The following is a 17,341-nucleotide window of genomic DNA, read 5'->3' as shown; positions in this document are numbered from 1 at the left end:
GTAAAGGTTATACAAATTTTGTCCTTAAATTCCTCTGCCTTAAAGTTGAAATTCCATCGCGAAATGAGCAACCACGATAAATTCTAAGTCATTTGGACCTATAGCTTCGGAACCCTCAGGATAAATCAGTGAGTGGTATATTTCTTTCCTTTTCACATTTATAATATTAATGATATATTATGATTATATTGAAGTAACTCAGTCTGTTTGTCTGTCACTCTTTCAGCACCAAGCATATGAACCAAATTTGATGATATTTGGTATATAGACATAGGCTACTTTTTTTGCTTAGCACATGATACTACGGTATGAAGTACCCTTCATACCGTAAATGAGTAAGTAAAAATACATACATACCGTACATAAGTAAAAAGTAAAAGTAAAATAACAGCCTGTAAATTGCCCACTGCTGGACTAAGACCTCCTCTTCCATTAAGGAGAGGGTTTGGAACATATTCCACCACGCTGTTCCAATGCGGGTTGGTGGAATACATATGTGGCAGAATTTCGATGAAATTAGACACATGCGGGTTTACTCACGATGTTTTCCTTCACGAGATAAATTATAAACACAAATTAAGCACATATATATAGTGGTGCCTGCCTGGGGTTGAACCCGTAATTATCGAATAAGATGCACGCGTTCTAACCACTGGGCTATCTCAGCTCTTTCAGTTTGAAGGGTTTTGAAGCTAAATATATGAGATCTGAACCCTCAAGGTTAAAGACCTATCTAGATAACATAAGATAGATAAACAAACAATCGTCGAAATACAAAATAAATGTGATAAGGATGAAATCGAGGATAAAGATTTAACAATTCGGGGCTTAACCCAAGAATCGAACTCTGACCCGCCCCGTTTCTTAATCCAGGCAATCATCCATCATGTTCTCAGGCTTTTTTCTGGTAAGGGGTGCGCTACATACGGAGGATTACAGCTATAATGAGCCATGATTACAAATCGTTACCAACATTAAGGTTATATCAAATAAAAATGTATTTTGTGTGTGTTTTTTTTATGATATAGGTTGGCGGACGAGCATATGTGCCACCTGATGGTAAGTGGTCACCATCCCCCATAGACAATGACGCTGTAAGTAATATTAACTATTCCTTACATCGTCACTGTGCCACCAACCTTGGGAACTAATATGTTATGTTCCTTGTACCTGTAGTTACACTGGCTCACTCACCCTTCAAGCCAGAACACAACAATACTGAGTACTATTATTTGGCGGTAGAATAACTGGTGAGTGGGTGGTACCTACCCAAACGGGCTTGCACAAAGCCCTACCACCAAGTATGTTAAACGTGAAAAATACTCTATATATAATATAGATATATAAATGTAGTTTGAAACAGGATATGTTTAATAAATACTGTAAAAGCGAAGCGAAAATATATTATCAAAAGCACTTAGTTTCATATTTTCTCCTAAATTCCTTCTACGTGACTGAAAATATATATATATCTTTAAGATAAGGCTGAAACTGTTTGGACGCGCCGTGATCTCGTCTCGAGATTATGACGCTGACACACAAGGCGTGTTCCTACTGTTTATCCGTCTACCGTGTCAAAGTTGCTGAGTATTATTATTATATACTAGCTGTGCCCGTGACCTTGTACGCCTTTGATTATAACAAAAAAAATATTGTAGCCTAAGTTATCTGCCAGTGAAAGTCCCATCAAAATCGGTCCAGTCGTTCCAGAGATTAGCCGGAACAAACAGACAGACAGACAAAATTTGTAAAAAAGAATTATTTTGGTATATGTACCCTGTATAACTACATATCATCATCTGGCCGTTTTTGTCCACTGCTGGACCTCTCCAAGTGCACGCCACTGTGGTCTTTCTCCGGCTACTCGCATCCAGCTCCTGCCTGCCGCCTTGCGTAAATCGTCATTCCACCGTGCCTGAGGACGTCCTACACTACGTTTGCCGGGACGCGGTCTCCACTCTAGAACACGTTTTCCCCAACGGTTGTCGGTTCTGCGACAAATATGACCTGCCACTTCAGCTTACTAATCCGGTGGGCTATGTCGATGACTTTGGTTCTTTGACGGATCACCTCATTTCTGATACGATCCCGCAGAGAAATGTATTGAGTAAAAAAGGACTATTAAGGGCTTATAAAAAACCTACCTGACTAATTTTTTTAATTTGTATGTGTTGTAGTTTCTGAGATTTCGTGATTATAATTGAATAGTATTTTGCTTTATTTTACATATAAAATGTATAGATTTAGAAACATATTTTTTGTTGATTTTGATTAGAAAATTTGATTTTTTAAAATTCGTATTATTTTTTATGTAAAAAATAAATAAGAAGTATATATATAAGTGTATACATAGTTACATTAAACCTGCTCCGGAGTTTTGCCGTAATTGAATAACATCAAAGATATTTCGGTCGGACTTTTGTCTTTAATTATTATAAAGGCAAATTGTTTATTTCAATTATATTCCAATACTGAGAATAATTGGATATAATTAATGGCTAATATTTCAAGACTAGATTTTCTTTATTTATTTAAGTAGGGCTTTGTGCTCGTCTGGGTAGGTACCACAGATATTCTACCGCCAACAACGGTACTCAGTATTGTTGTGTTCCGGTTTGAAGGATGGTTGAGCCAGTGTAACTACACCACAAGACATAACATCTTAGTTCCCAATATTGGAGGCGCATATGCCATAAAAAGTAACCAGCTAAGTCTCAATTGCCCATAGATATTGAACCCTTCTTTACATCTCTAATGGCCCACCAATTTTAGGAACTAAGTGGTTTGAATTGGGATCCCAAAAATACGTTTGTTTGTTGTTTGGAGTAGTAATTGATGGGTGGTTGGTAAATACTTAGACGGGATACCACAAAATAAAGTATACATGAGTCTGTAACTTGTGAAATTAATTATTTAATAATACGCATTCATTTATTGAAGCGGGATAAAATAATAACAATTATTATTTATATAATATATTTTCCGATAAACATTTTAAATATATTTTAATAATCCAAATTTACCCCAACAATAACTTACAGCTGGCGAAAAATAAAACATTAAAAAAAAAATCATACATCACTAGTGATGCGCCACACTGTAATGGGTTATCGATAGTCGATATCAACGTAATGCCCGCTCAACAAAGGACCGCTGACATTTTTACGAGCCAGACCGCCTCGAGCTACATAATATGCCGTATTTTAATAAAATTTAGTGTATTTTTCTTCCTGTAATAAAAAAGTATTTTAACAATAAAAAAATTGTACTTCAATAGTATATATTACTAATCGTGGGTGCTTTCCTGTTATTTTTTAAAGGTTTTCGCTGCCTTGGAAGTTATCAGATATATTTGAAATGAATGCAGTGGTCTGAATAACTTCTAAACGAAGAGTCTTTGATTATAATTCACGATTGAAATGTCTAAAACAATATATATTAATATAATAAATGTGAAACTGACTCTGTATGTCTGTCGCTCTTTCATTACCAAACCAATGAACCGATTTTGATGGAATTTGATGTGTTCAACTTCAAGGAAGGACATAGATTTAATATAGCTTTTTGTATAGACAATATAGATAGCTAGATTATCTCGTGAATAATATAAATATGTTGAATAAAACTCTGGTCCATGTGTTATGAGCATTTGGGAAGCGTGGTGGAAGGAAATCCAAAACATTTTACCAGGAGAAAATACTCTTCCCTTGTGGTGTTTCCACTGACTGTTACTTTAATGTAAATTAAAATAAAATCCTCAAAAAGGTTAACGCTTAAAACTTTATAACATATGCTTTCTTATTTAAAATTTTAAAAAGGTAGTCTTCAGGCTCTATTTATTGGCTCTTGCGACTATATGGTTTTGTAGTACATTTAATAAAAAACTCATAAATGTCAACGTTGATGTTCTTATCCGGAATTTAAATATAAATAAATAAATATTAGACAACATCACATATATTAATCTGATCCCATTGTGAGTAGCTAAAGCACTTGTGCTATGGAAAATCAGAAGTAACGACGGTACCACAAACACCCAGACCCAAGGCGACATAGAAAACTAATGAACTCTTTGTTTATCGACTCGCTCGGGAAACGAACCTGGGAGCTGTGTATGAAAACCGGTGTCCGTACTAGACCATGGAGGTCGTCAAATATACATAAAATACTTTAAACTAAAGCATGTTTCACACAAAACTATTCCATCTGTCACAGAATTTCGGGAACATTATTCAAGTGTGGAGATCGGCTAATCGCATCACAGTGCTGCCCCCTTAACGGAAATGAGAATGCCCAGTGAAATTTATTCGGCAATATGGGGGCACAAATCTTCGGGGACGTACTTCCATTATCGTTTTTATAAATTACTGGCTTACTTTAGGTTTGTTATCAATCGCTTTTATTGCCCTATGTAATGTTAGATGATCTTTAGAGTCTTCTAGTCTAGTGACTTAAGCTTTGGTTCGATTCCTGAGTTGTGCAAAAAATTTTTTACAAAAAATATATATTTAATAATAAAAATATAACACAGAATGTTATGATGTTATGAATTAGATAATACAAACCGCTATGTCCCTGCATTAAATCTGTAATATCTTCGAAAATATTTATTTGAAATATACGATAAAAGTGCTTCTCTACTATCTATATTATGTATATATGTATATCTATATTGAACCTGTATTATACATATAGACCATCCTCTTGAATAAATCTATCCATTGAAAAAAGCCGCATCAAAATCCGTTGTGTAATTTTAAAGATTTAAGCATACATAAAGTCACACAGCGGTAAGCGACTTTGTTTTATACTGTGTAAGATAAAGAAAATATATTAAAATGATAAAAACCATGATAAGTATAAAATTGAATAATTTTACTAATCTTATAAGAACGAAAGTTTGACAGATCGCCTGATCGAATCTGGATGAAATTTTGGTACTTACTCATACTTTTTGTCCGGCAAAATATACCCAATACAATTCAAACCCCAAAACCGCGTGCCAAAACTAGTATATACTAAATAAGCATCACATTTAACGGCCATTTTGTTTAATATTTCATCTCAGTAATAGCTTTAAGTACTGATAATGACAAAATTCTAAAATGTCATTTCAAAAGTGCTCGTAGAAGCCTACTTGAATAAAGTATATTATGAATTTGAATTTCAAATTAAAATTCGAGAGGCATGTAATATTAAATACCTATAAAATTTTAACATTTTACAATCTTAATAGGAGTAGCTTTACGTTACACGAGTTCAAATACATTTTACACTGACACCGTATGTTATAAACGCTGTTAAAGTTCGAAAGGTCGTATGTGGACTTTATTCGATTACATTTCCTGCTTTAAAACTGTTTTATCAAACCAATATGAAAATCAAGTTCCTTTAGCAATGTGGATATATTACTTACCTTTTGATTGTCAAATTAAAAACTTACTTCGAATCGAAAAAATACCCTGACCTGAAAAGAACGGGCGAAATAAACTCAGCGGTACTTATTTGTCAATTTATAATCGTTTGCTTAGTGTTATATATATTCATCTATACTCTTTAATAGGCAAACTACTAAACCGAATTTGATAAAATGTTGTACTAACGAGGTACATTGTATATAAGTAAATATTTAATCTATACATATAATAAAATTGGAGTGCCTGTTTCTATTCTGTAAAAAACGGTTATTTTATAAACGTTTTTTACTAAATCAGTATGTATACACGGTACATATACTAAAATAACATTGTTTACAATTTTTGACTGTCTGTATTTTTGTTCAGGATAATATCTGGAACGGCTAGATCGATTTTGGCGGGCTTTAACCGACAAATAGCTTATGTAATGAGAAGTAAGTTAGGTTTCTTTAATTTTAGAATTACACAATTTTTCAATTATAAAATTCAAATTAAATCGCACATGTCGCGTACACAGCTAGTATCTGATTTAACCTAAGTATGTAGATAACACTAATTTAAAAAAATTGAGTTTAACATACGCCATTTTGTAAATCAGCGATTTTTTAGTCTAGCTGACGTTGTAATTCCCGTAGATCGATCGGAAAGTCGCCGAAAAGAAAAAACGAAATCCAGGTAAAAACTTACAAAGAAAATAATAAAATATTATTGGATAGAGAACTTTTTTTCATCGAAGTAGTGCTGCGATCGTTGTCGATAAACAGCCCGCGATAAAATTGAATTGTAATCGTCTTGATTTGTTCGTTCGTATTGAAAGGGGTTGAACATAATTCTTACGAGTACTTAGATTTCGAAAAACGATAGCACAAGGATCGTTTTAAATGTCCTCCATGCGATTAATTACGGTTAATTAAAAACTTCCAGCTGGTTAAACTAAGCTGACTCAAAAATGCATATAATAAAATTGGAGTGTCTGTTTGTAATATTAAATTAGCCCTTATTTACTCAATGCATATGTATACACGGTGCATATACCAAAATAACAATTTTGACAATTTTTGCCTGTATGTAGAACGGCTAATCTCTAGAACGGCTGGACCGATTTTGATGGGACTTTCACTGGCAGATATCTGATGTAAAAAGGAAAAACTTAGGCTACAATTTTTTTTTTGTTAAATTCAAACGCGTACAAGGTCACGGGCACAGCTATTTCATCTATAAAATCCAAAGGAATTTCAATTATTACTAACGAATTCGTATTGTATTGAAATAGAGATTTTAAACATGAAGTAATCGATAATCGTGTCACTTCACTAGCGAGTGCAGTTAGCAAGCCTCATAAATCAGCTTCCGTCGTCGGTAGGCGCGTCTTAATACAATTTTATAAGTGACGTAAACAAAGGGATATAAAACTATCGATACTTTGAACTGACCGGTGGAATATCGATATTTTAATTCATGGTCTTGTTATGGTGTGGTACTGATTATTTTGACAGTTAATTAGTAAGAGTAATGTTTTTATAGTGTATAAGGCAATTTGTGTTTTTTTTAATAATAAATGTTTAGTTAATGCGAATTACGAACATAAATTAATATCTGCTATTTATTTTAGTGGAGAGTCGAGATGGCCGCCCAGTGGTTAGAACACGTGCATCTTAACCGATGTGCTTAATTTGTCTTTATAATTCATTTCAAGCTCAACGGTGAAGGAAAACATCGTGAGGAAACCTGCATATGACAAATTTTATAGAAATTCTGCCGCATGTGTATTTCGTATTGGAACAGCGTGGTGGAATATGTTCCAAACCTTCTCCTCAAAGGGAGAGGAGGCCTTTACCCCAGCAGTGGGAATTTACAGGCTGTTGTTGTTGTTATTTTAGTGAAATATACTTTTAAATAAAAATCTTGTGAATAATTACGTATAATTAATCAGAACTTCCTTCCTAATATTATATAATTAAACAACACACAGTTAATTTGCGAATATACACTGGTGTGTTATATTTAGGATGACGTAACGAAAATAACCGAAATTAACCGAAATTGCCCGAAGATTCAAGGTCAAACGCGAAAGGCCCGAAAATTTTTCGCGTGTTTAATTTGCGTTTATAATTCATAGCGTGAACGTCGTGAGGAGTGCTTGTGTGTGAAATTATTACAGATATCTCAGTAACAAGCATCGTCGTATAAATGTTGCTTGTAAGTCACGCGATACGTTCAAATCCAATTGTTGTTAAAATTTATCTATATTAATATTATAAATGTGAAAATCTGTTTGTCTGTCGTTCTTTCAAGACGCTGAACTGACTTTGATGAAATTCGGTGTGAAGCTAACTTCAAGTCCAAGAAGGTTTCTTTTATGCCCAACACATGACAACCAAAATCCTAAAACGCGTGCGAAGCCTCGGGCGATTACCAGTATTAAATAAAGTGGAATAAAAAAAGAACGTCTTTTCATATAAAGTAGAGCGGATGGTGAAATGGTTAGTGGTGACAAATTTAATACCGCCAGACTGGAACAGAGTAAGTATTTCAGTTTGGCAATAGTTTATCTGATAACTGGGTACCTAGTTACCCAGACAGGAGTGGAACATAAACTGAAACTCAAACTCAAATTCCTTTATTCAATATACAAACATTACACTTACTTATTGATTGTCAAATAAACACTACCACCGGTTCGGAAAAAGGAACACCCTGACCTGAGAAGAACCGGCGAAAGAAAATCAGCGGGTCTTTTTTTTGTTATTTTTTTCAGAGCCCTACCAAGTGAATACATATAATATATATGTATCCCGTATATACATGTATGAGAAATCGTCACCTCGTTTGATCTTAGCGTACGAACCCTACCTAAAAACACTCTTAACAAACATAATGAAATCTGCTTTCTTAACAAGAGCAATCTCCTCGAAGTAGTCGACTACTGGCTGTTAGTAAGTTAATAAAAATGAATATTAAATGCATGAGCACTCGACTCCTTGCTTTCAATTAAATGAGGGAATTCCCGCTTAAAAACGTAATATTTACATATAATAAAATTCGAGTGTCTTTTTGTAATATTATAATAGCCCTTTTTAATCAATGCATGTATATTTATTAACGTTACCTATACCAAAATATTTTTTTTTTACAATTTTTGTCTGTCTGTCTGTTTGTTTGTTCCGGCTTATCTCTGAAACGACTGGACCGATTTTAACGGGACTTTCACTGACAGTTGACAGTTATCTGTTATCTTATGACTAAACTTGAATTTGGAAAGGTATAAAACAAAGTCGCTTACCGCCGTCTATCCCTATGTATGTTTAGATCTTAATTACGCAAACGGATTTTGATGCGGTTTTTTTTAAGAGAGGAAGTTTTTTTGTATATAATACATAGACAATATAGTAAGAAACACTGATAATTTTAGAAGTTTGTAATGTGATGTCGTAATTAAACAAATTGGGTAGTATATTAAGTATCAGTATTACAAGCGTGCGAAGCCAGACTGGTCGCTAGTTTTAATGTGTGTTTAGTAGTGTTATTTAGTTTTACAATGCATTTAAAATGTATTGCGGTTTTCCGTAGGATGAACGAATCAATCAAAACCTGACTATTGTATTGGCTTTTACGAGGGAGATTAATTCGTATTACAGTGTTTTATTAAATGTAAACCAAAACTTTTTTCAAAAGTGGATTATAGATTTTGCAGACAACAGATCGTAGTTATACGTTATATAAGAATTATATTTTATTGAAGTTTTAGCTCGGGTAATGGTTGCTAACGGAGGAGAAAATAGTTTTTACTTGGAATAACTATGATGAGAAAGAACCTCACCATAACCTCTGATGTACCTATTTCAATAAAAATATATAAAAAAAAATTAAAATAACTTTTACGATGGAGAATTATTTACAGTTATAAACAACTAAACATAACTCCTTTATATGACCTGTTACAGAATTATTTCACATATATTATCATGTATTTGAAAAAGTAAATTGTGTTTATAATCTATAAAATAATTACCTATCTTTTGCTTGTATTGGCAGTGAATGATTTCAGCGTATATATACATATATTATGTTGTGTAACATAGTATTAATTAAATTAATACTATCGTATGCACATTATATGTCTGCACGGTTCGAAGTTTCGGAAGAAATTGCTATTTTCAAGAAATTGGCTAAGCCTTGCTCAAAACTAATTTGCATACATTTAAATTTAAATGTACGCTTAAGACGCAGACAAATAAATGATACACTTAAATAGTTTAACATTTTGTAGTAATTATATGTGTATTGAAACGAAACTGGAACAGTCACTAAAAATATGGAACCCAGTTTTTTATATGACGACATAATATACAACTAGTTTTAAAGTTATAGATTGTGATGGTAGCAGCTTAGCTCGTTTGTTAGGCTGGTTGTTACATGTTAGGCAAAAAAGTAGCCTACGTCCTTACTTGGAGGTTAAATTTGCTTCATACCAAATTTCACCAATATTGGTTTAGAGGTTTCATAATGAATCGACAGACAGACAGAGCTACTTTCACATTTATAGTATTAGTAAAGATCGTTCATTTAAATATTCTTAATATCGTACATGAAAAACGTTATCGATAAATTTTATCGATAAACAAACATCATTAGTTGTATGGCTACATAAATCATGGGGACATACGCCCTATCTGTTGCCAGCTTAATACGATCCCTGAAACGCCGGGGGATGGGGTAGGGTGGAGGTTTTTTACAGCCCCCGTGTAGGCAGAAAGCTTGTTGTGTCTTCAGAGTTTTATAGGTTTTGATATGGTTTATCGAATTGAATCAGCTTACTTGGCATTCATTAACCGGTTTTAACTGGATTTTTGTTTTTTTTTTTTTATTTATTTGAAAAACGTTGCAAAGATAAATTAATTTTAAGCCGTTGAATTTTTTAAATGTATTTACGATTCACCGGAGGTTGGTTTTTATTTGTAGATGAATTATTATTACTTTAAAGGGATCAATATACATGTCACGTTAGTTTTGAAATAATTTAATTTTATCTTTAAGGCATTACGCTATTTGCTTACGAAAAAAAACGTCGTATTTACTGAAGACTTTTTTTTTATTTTTTTATGGTATAAGTTGGCGGACGAGCATATGGGCCACCTGATGGTAAGTGGTCACCATCACCCTTTTTTGCCTAACACATGACAACTAACACCCTAAAACGCGAGAGAAGCCGTTGGCGACTAGTGGTTTCATAACTACTTAGGATACTGTGGATTTATCTCCATATTCCTTTCCCCTGAGCTGAGATGGTCCAGTGGTTAGAACGCGTGCATCTTAACCAATGATTGCGAGTTCAAACCCAGGCAAGCACCACTATATATATGTGCTTAATTTGTGTTTATAATTCACCTCGTGCTCGGCGGTGAAGGGAAGGGAAACATAATTAGGAAACCTGCATGTGTCTAATTTCATCGAAATTCTGCCACATGTGCATTTCATTCCACCAACCTGCATTGAACTGACCTGAACAGCGTGGTGGAATATTTTGCAAACCCTCCCCTTAATGGAAGAGAAGGCCTTAGCCCAGCAGTGGGTAATTTACAGGCTGTTTCTTTACTTTACATTAATATATTTTAATTAAACATACCTGTAAGCCATTCGTATCTGTTCCCCGTTCTTGTACCAGATGAGTTGAGCTGGTGGGTTACCACCACGGCTTCTGCAGACCAGTTCGAGGCTCTGCCCTCGCCTGACTGTCTCGCCCTCTGCATAACCCTCGATGTAGGGTGCGCCTGGTGGATCTGTGGACAAATTTCTCATATTAAATATAAACATAAGAAAAGTACTTGTAGCGATAAACATATATGTATAAATATAATAAAATAGGAGTGTCTGCATATACATATATAGATATGCCGAAAAAAGATTTTTTTTTAAATTTTATCTGTCTGTTTATTCCGGCTAACCTCTGAAATGGCTGGACTGATTTTGATGGTACTTTCAATGGTAGATAGCTGATGAAATAAGGAGTAACTTCGGCTACAACAATAATTTGTTTGCTAAATTCAAACGCATGAAGTAACGAACACAGCTAGTTAATTATAAATATAAAGGAACGTGAGCATTTAATTATGTCTGCCCGGTTTGTCCTTTCAATTATTGACTAAGATTATTGTTCTGGCTAGGACATCTCTATGTTTTTTTATAATTCGTCAGATTTTATGTCAACAACACGCTTTAATTTACATTTAAAAAACAAAAAACTTTTGAACTTTAAAAAGTTTAATAAAAATTTTTAGACATTTTTTAAATAAAAAAAAATCCTTGATGTTAATGTCACGAAAGAATGCCTTACTATATTCGTATTAAAGTTATCAAATGTTCATTATAGTGTAGAGTTAGGAGCTCTTTCGAGACGCTCAGAACTTCGTAACTTGTAGCCAAGTTATATTCAAATACTGAAAAATCTTCCTTCTTTCGTACGAATATTTCAATTTCTTTATTGATACCAGAAAGACAAACAGCTTCCCTTCAATTTTATTTATGAATCATTGACATTTATTAAAAGTATCTCGCTGAGAAACTATTAATATAGAAAGACAGCACCCATTATTATATTCGAAGGAAATTGCTTATCAATTTTTATGATTCATTTTTTTTTCTAACGCTACCAAAACTAAATCTATACATGTTATAAATGAGCTGAGCTGGCGCAGTGTTTAGAACGCGTGCATCTTAACCGATGATTGCAGGATCAAACCCAGGCAAGCACTATATATATGTGCTTCATTTGTGTTTATAATTCATCTCGTGCGAGGTGAAGGAGAACATCGTGAGGAAACCTGCATGTGTCGTATTTCATCGAAATTCTGCCACGTGTGCATTCCAATGCCCGCATTGGAACAGCGTGGTGGAATATGTTCCAAACCCTCTCCTTAATGGAAGAGGAGGCCTTATCTCAGCAGTGGGAAATGTACAGGCTTCTTATTTTACTTTTTTTTACTTTTTCCATGTTATAAAATTGGAGTTTTTGTTTGTAATATTAAAATATTTTTTTTTTTATCAAATGAATGTTTCCACGTTACATATACCAAAATAATATTTTTTATATTTTTTGTCTGTTCCAAATAATCTCTGGCTGGACCGATTGTGATGGGACTTTCTCTGGCAGATAGCTGATAGAATTAGGAGAAACATACACACAGTACACACAAGAGTAATATAAAAAAAAATAAAACTAAATTGCAGTTTAGCAGTATAATAAGTGTTGATTTTATTGAACTTAGGCAGGCTTGCATAAAGTCCTATTAAATCCCTCAAGTAAATTCAAAGAGTAATTTAAAGATTGATAGAGAAATGATGTTTATAAATCACTACATAGTATAAAAAATCGCTTTATCTGTCCCTATGTCCTATGTATGTTTAAATCTTTAAAACTACGCAACGGATTTTGGTGCAGCTTTAATAGATAAAGTGATTCGAGAGGAAGGTTTTTATATACAATACATGGACAATATAGTAAAGAAACACAGATAATTCTAGAAGTGATGTCGTACATAAACAAATTCTGTAGTATATTTAGTATTAGTATTGCACTCGTGCGAAGCCGGGGCGGGTAGCTAGTATAAGTAATGTAAGTAATGTATCAGCTATTGTCGAAATAAGTAGACATTTTCACGTATAAACTTACCGTATTTAATTTAAAACGTAAACAAGATTTAATTAATTGTGTACTATATTTACAAAGGAAAATGACAAAGGATTTTGTTTTATAATTTAATCTCAATTATAGTTATAATTAAGATATTTCGTTGAATGATTTATAATTAAAACCTTTTTTTAGAATATTCCATTTTCTAAGAATAATAAAATAATATCATTTTAGGTTCATATTGGCGGTGAAGAAAAACATCTTGAGGAAACCTGCATTCGTCTAATTTCATAGAAATTCTGCCACATATGCATTCCACCAACCCGCATTGGAACAACGTGGTGGAATATGTTCCAAGCACTCGCCTTAATGGAAGAGGAGGCCTTATCGTAGCAGTGGGAAATTTACAGGCTGTTGCTTTTCTTTTTTTACTTTATCATTTTAGGTACATTTATTTACACAGGTAAACGTGTCATTAGGTGAACGCCTTATACCAAATTCTTTTAAAGTGATATACATATTCTTTTACAGTTTATTTCACCACCAACAACAGCCTGTAAATGTTCTCATACTGGGCTAAGGTCTCCTCTCCCTTTGAGGAGAAGGGAGCATGTTCCACCATGCTGCTCCATTGCGGTTTAATAGATTCACACGTTTCAGAATGTCATTGAAATTAGACACATGCAGGTTTCCTCATGATGTTATCCTTAGAACGGTATCGAGATGAAATATGAACACAAATTAAGCACATGAAAATTCAGTGGTGCTTGCCTGGGTTTGAACCCGCAATCGTCGGTTAAGATGCACGCGTTCTAACCACTGGGCCATCTGTGTCCATGACCTTAATGTTTTTAAAATCAGAAGAAATAACATACATATATGTTAGTATGTTGCCTATTGTTAATATATTTTATGACGGTCAAAATATTTTTTGCTCTATTTCGTAACATAGGAACACATGCGTCTTTGTGTGATATTTTTATTTTAGCATAGTCAGCCCTCTTGTGACATTCTTAAGGCGTAGTGATGTAACACTTTCGTTTATCGATATTTTATAAATTCATTTCACAAAATCACTTTATGATTCATGTGTGAATATTTTATTTTATCGGCACAAAAGTTTTAAACTTTCTACTTTCAAAAAAGTAAATATTTTCTTTTATGTTTTTGGTTTCGTTTCATTTCATTTATCTCTATATATGGATATGTAAATCTTTTATGTGTGTGTGTAACTTCTGAACGAATGAATGGATCTCTAAAGGTTTACATTAAATTCGTTAGATGGCGCTGCGATCGAAAATCAAATAATATTAATTTTTCACATAGACGAAGTCGCGACGGTTAGTTAATTTAATAAAACATTTCTAATTACATCATAGAAACTATTAAACTTTGTGATGTTTTTTTTTATAAAACATTTTTCATATAAACAATATTGAATATTGTCAATAAAAATTAATTTCAATTTTAAAATTAATTTATCATCCCGTTTAAAATTAATTATGAATATTGAATTAACAACGCGTAAATGCATATTAATATATGTTTGTTATGTATCATTTAAATAAAATTATAATATATTATTGTGAATTTACATATAAAATAGTTTTTAATGAATTATGTTTATTTATAAAATACATGATAATGACCAAAATCTGACGGTATTTTTAAATTAATTTGTAAATTATTATTCTTCATGCTCACAGCTACACAAATTTAAAAAAAATTGAGTTCAGTGTTGCTGCATCTATCGGTAATTGATTGTAAAGTTATGTCGACAACTATTTATCACAAACAAATATATCATAAAATAATTATCTGTGTAATAAATATTTAAATATATAATAGTGTATTGAAAACATCGATATCGATAAATAATTGCGCACCACTAGGTAACCTGAGCATAGGGGAAAAGAATACACAGTGTGTGATGTAATTATACAGGCTGATGGAATTCGCTAGAACACCCTGTATTTAAAAATTTATCGTTACAATTTAAAATTTGATACGCAATGATGATAGTAAATTAATTAAATTAATGTTAATTAAGGTCAGATTGGTTAACTACTTTTATCTAAGTCTGTTGAGAATTTAAAATTTTATTAAATATCTATAGCTCTATATGTCAAATGACGTCATACCTTTTCTAACATGACTGTATGTTTAAATGGTGATAGAGAGTAACTACTGATTCTCCTGTCTGTCAGACATTTTAACTTTGCCGTTTCGTAAATTCAAATCGTTTATAAAAAATACATTGGTAAAAAAGGCATATTATAAGATTTTGTAGATGATAAAAAAGCTTGGAATTAATACCTGTTGACTTCCAGGCAGGATATAATAATTTAAATAATTGTATTAACTAACATGACTGTACTTTTTTTAAATGTTGAAAAAGAGTAACTACTGAGTTTCTTGCCGGTTCTTCTCGGTAGAATCTACTTTCCGAACCGATGGTAGCTTCACTTAATTGTTAAATGACGATTCAAAAGTGCTTGTAAAAGCCTACTTGAATATGTAATTTTGATTTCTTAGCACACTTAATGCTTTTGTGAATACATCTTTGTTAATCTCAGATAGAGCTGGGATTGCAATAACACGTAGATTTTTAAAGATAATCGTGAATAAAATTGATCCAAGTAAGCACCAGCAGATCTTCAATTGTTTAAGATTTAATTTCAGTTCATAACTCTTGACTGCAAATAAATCTTTAGTGAATAATTTACTCGATAAAACTATCGTCTAATGTCGAAAAGTAATAAGTGACATTGACTAAAATGTTAAAATTCATTTAAAATATACCTGCAATAAAATATCTTTTCAAATATCAATAATGAGTCAGTTATCAGCGTTTCACGATTGAAAGACCAAGTAAGTCACAAAGGTTGGCGATCTTAAAGATAGATTAATAAGCTTCTACTAAGGCAGGAATATAATAGAATTTCTCAGAAAACAAGATTCAGGATCATAGAAAACATATTTTATTCTTATTTACTGTTAATATATCTAAGAATTTTAAATTAAAACATAACAATAGTGATTATAAACATTTTCTCAATTTGTAAAGCAGATTTGAATCTCTCTACATTTATTCTTTTCAATGGTGGTTAGACACTCATGTCGCTGATTCGTGCAAATATTTTCCTTGTATTATTTAATATATAAAAAAAGTAAAGTAACCGCCAGTAAATTTCCCACTGCTGGGCCAAGGCCTCCTCTCCCACTTAGGAGAGGGTATGGAACATCTTCCACCACGCTGTTCCAATGCGGGTTGGTGGAATGCACATGTGGCAGGTTTCTTCACGATGTTTTCCTTCACCGCCGAGCACGAGATGAATTATAAACACAATTAAGCACATATGTATATTGGTGCTTGCCTGGGTTTGAACCCGAAATCATCGGTTAAGGCCATCTCAGCTCAATTCTATTTAATATATCTATAATAATATTATAAATGTGAAAGTAACTCTGTTTATCTGTCGCTCTTTCACGAAAAACTTGGACTCCAAGAAAGGACATATGCTTTTTGCCTGACATATGATCAACATATAAAACGCAAGCGAAGCCGCGAGCGACATAGTATAAATATAAATTTAGCTCAAAAACTTTTACACGAGCCTGAAACCGCTTCGAAGAATATCACTAGATTATCTGAGCTCTTTTCAAATTAAAGCTCAGTGATAGAGCTTTGTGTAAGCTCGACATGTAAAGTTCTATAACAGTCTAGAATAATATTCGTATATAATTTATCGTTATAAAGTAGTTGTCTCATTATCTCGTCCAGGAGTTGGGTGTATCGGCTCCATTACCGTATAACTTTCCTATCGTAAAGGATGGATAATTAAATTTACCTGACTCGTTACAAAACTTGCTGAAACATGTTTTAGTGCTTAAGAAAAGTTAATTGTGTTAACACGTTTGCTAGGAACTTTAGTCTGGAAATACGTAATATATTTTACCATATTATTTATTATTCTTACGATAATATTGAAATTGGATGTCTTATCAATATCTAGATATCTCTGGACACAAACATATAATGTCTTCTCATATTGCTAGACAAGATAAGAAATAGAGATAGAGAGAGAAAGAAAGAGAGAGGAGATATTAGATTCGTATCAATAGATTCTAAAAATGATACCGGTGATAAAAATTCTCTTTCAATTTAGATGATATTTAAATAAATTGACTTTAAGGATGATGATGATGACGCGAAAATACTAATTTATATTTATTAGCAAAACATTGAAATAATTTAAGCTCACAAATAATGTGAACAAAACTATAAAATTAC

The 17,341-nt window shown here is 32.8% G+C and overlaps 1 protein-coding gene across 1 annotated transcript in view; it reads right to left on the bottom strand.

Annotated features, from left to right (window-relative positions):
* LOC124540851 (nephrin) overlaps positions 1-17,341 on the bottom strand; it is a 265,139-nt gene that overhangs the window by 65,239 nt on the left and 182,559 nt on the right. Inside the window, exon 8 of the mRNA XM_047118615.1 lies at positions 11,044-11,197. Coding sequence (XP_046974571.1) covers positions 11,044-11,197 — 154 coding nt within the window. The remainder of the gene's footprint in view (positions 1-11,043; positions 11,198-17,341) is intronic.

This window comes from Vanessa cardui, chromosome 26, assembly GCF_905220365.1.
Source record: "Vanessa cardui chromosome 26, ilVanCard2.1, whole genome shotgun sequence".
In the NCBI taxonomy this organism is placed as follows: domain Eukaryota; kingdom Metazoa; phylum Arthropoda; class Insecta; order Lepidoptera; family Nymphalidae; genus Vanessa; species Vanessa cardui.
The sequence above is the reverse complement of the archived record's forward strand: the minus strand, read 5'-3'. Positions and strand labels throughout refer to the sequence as shown.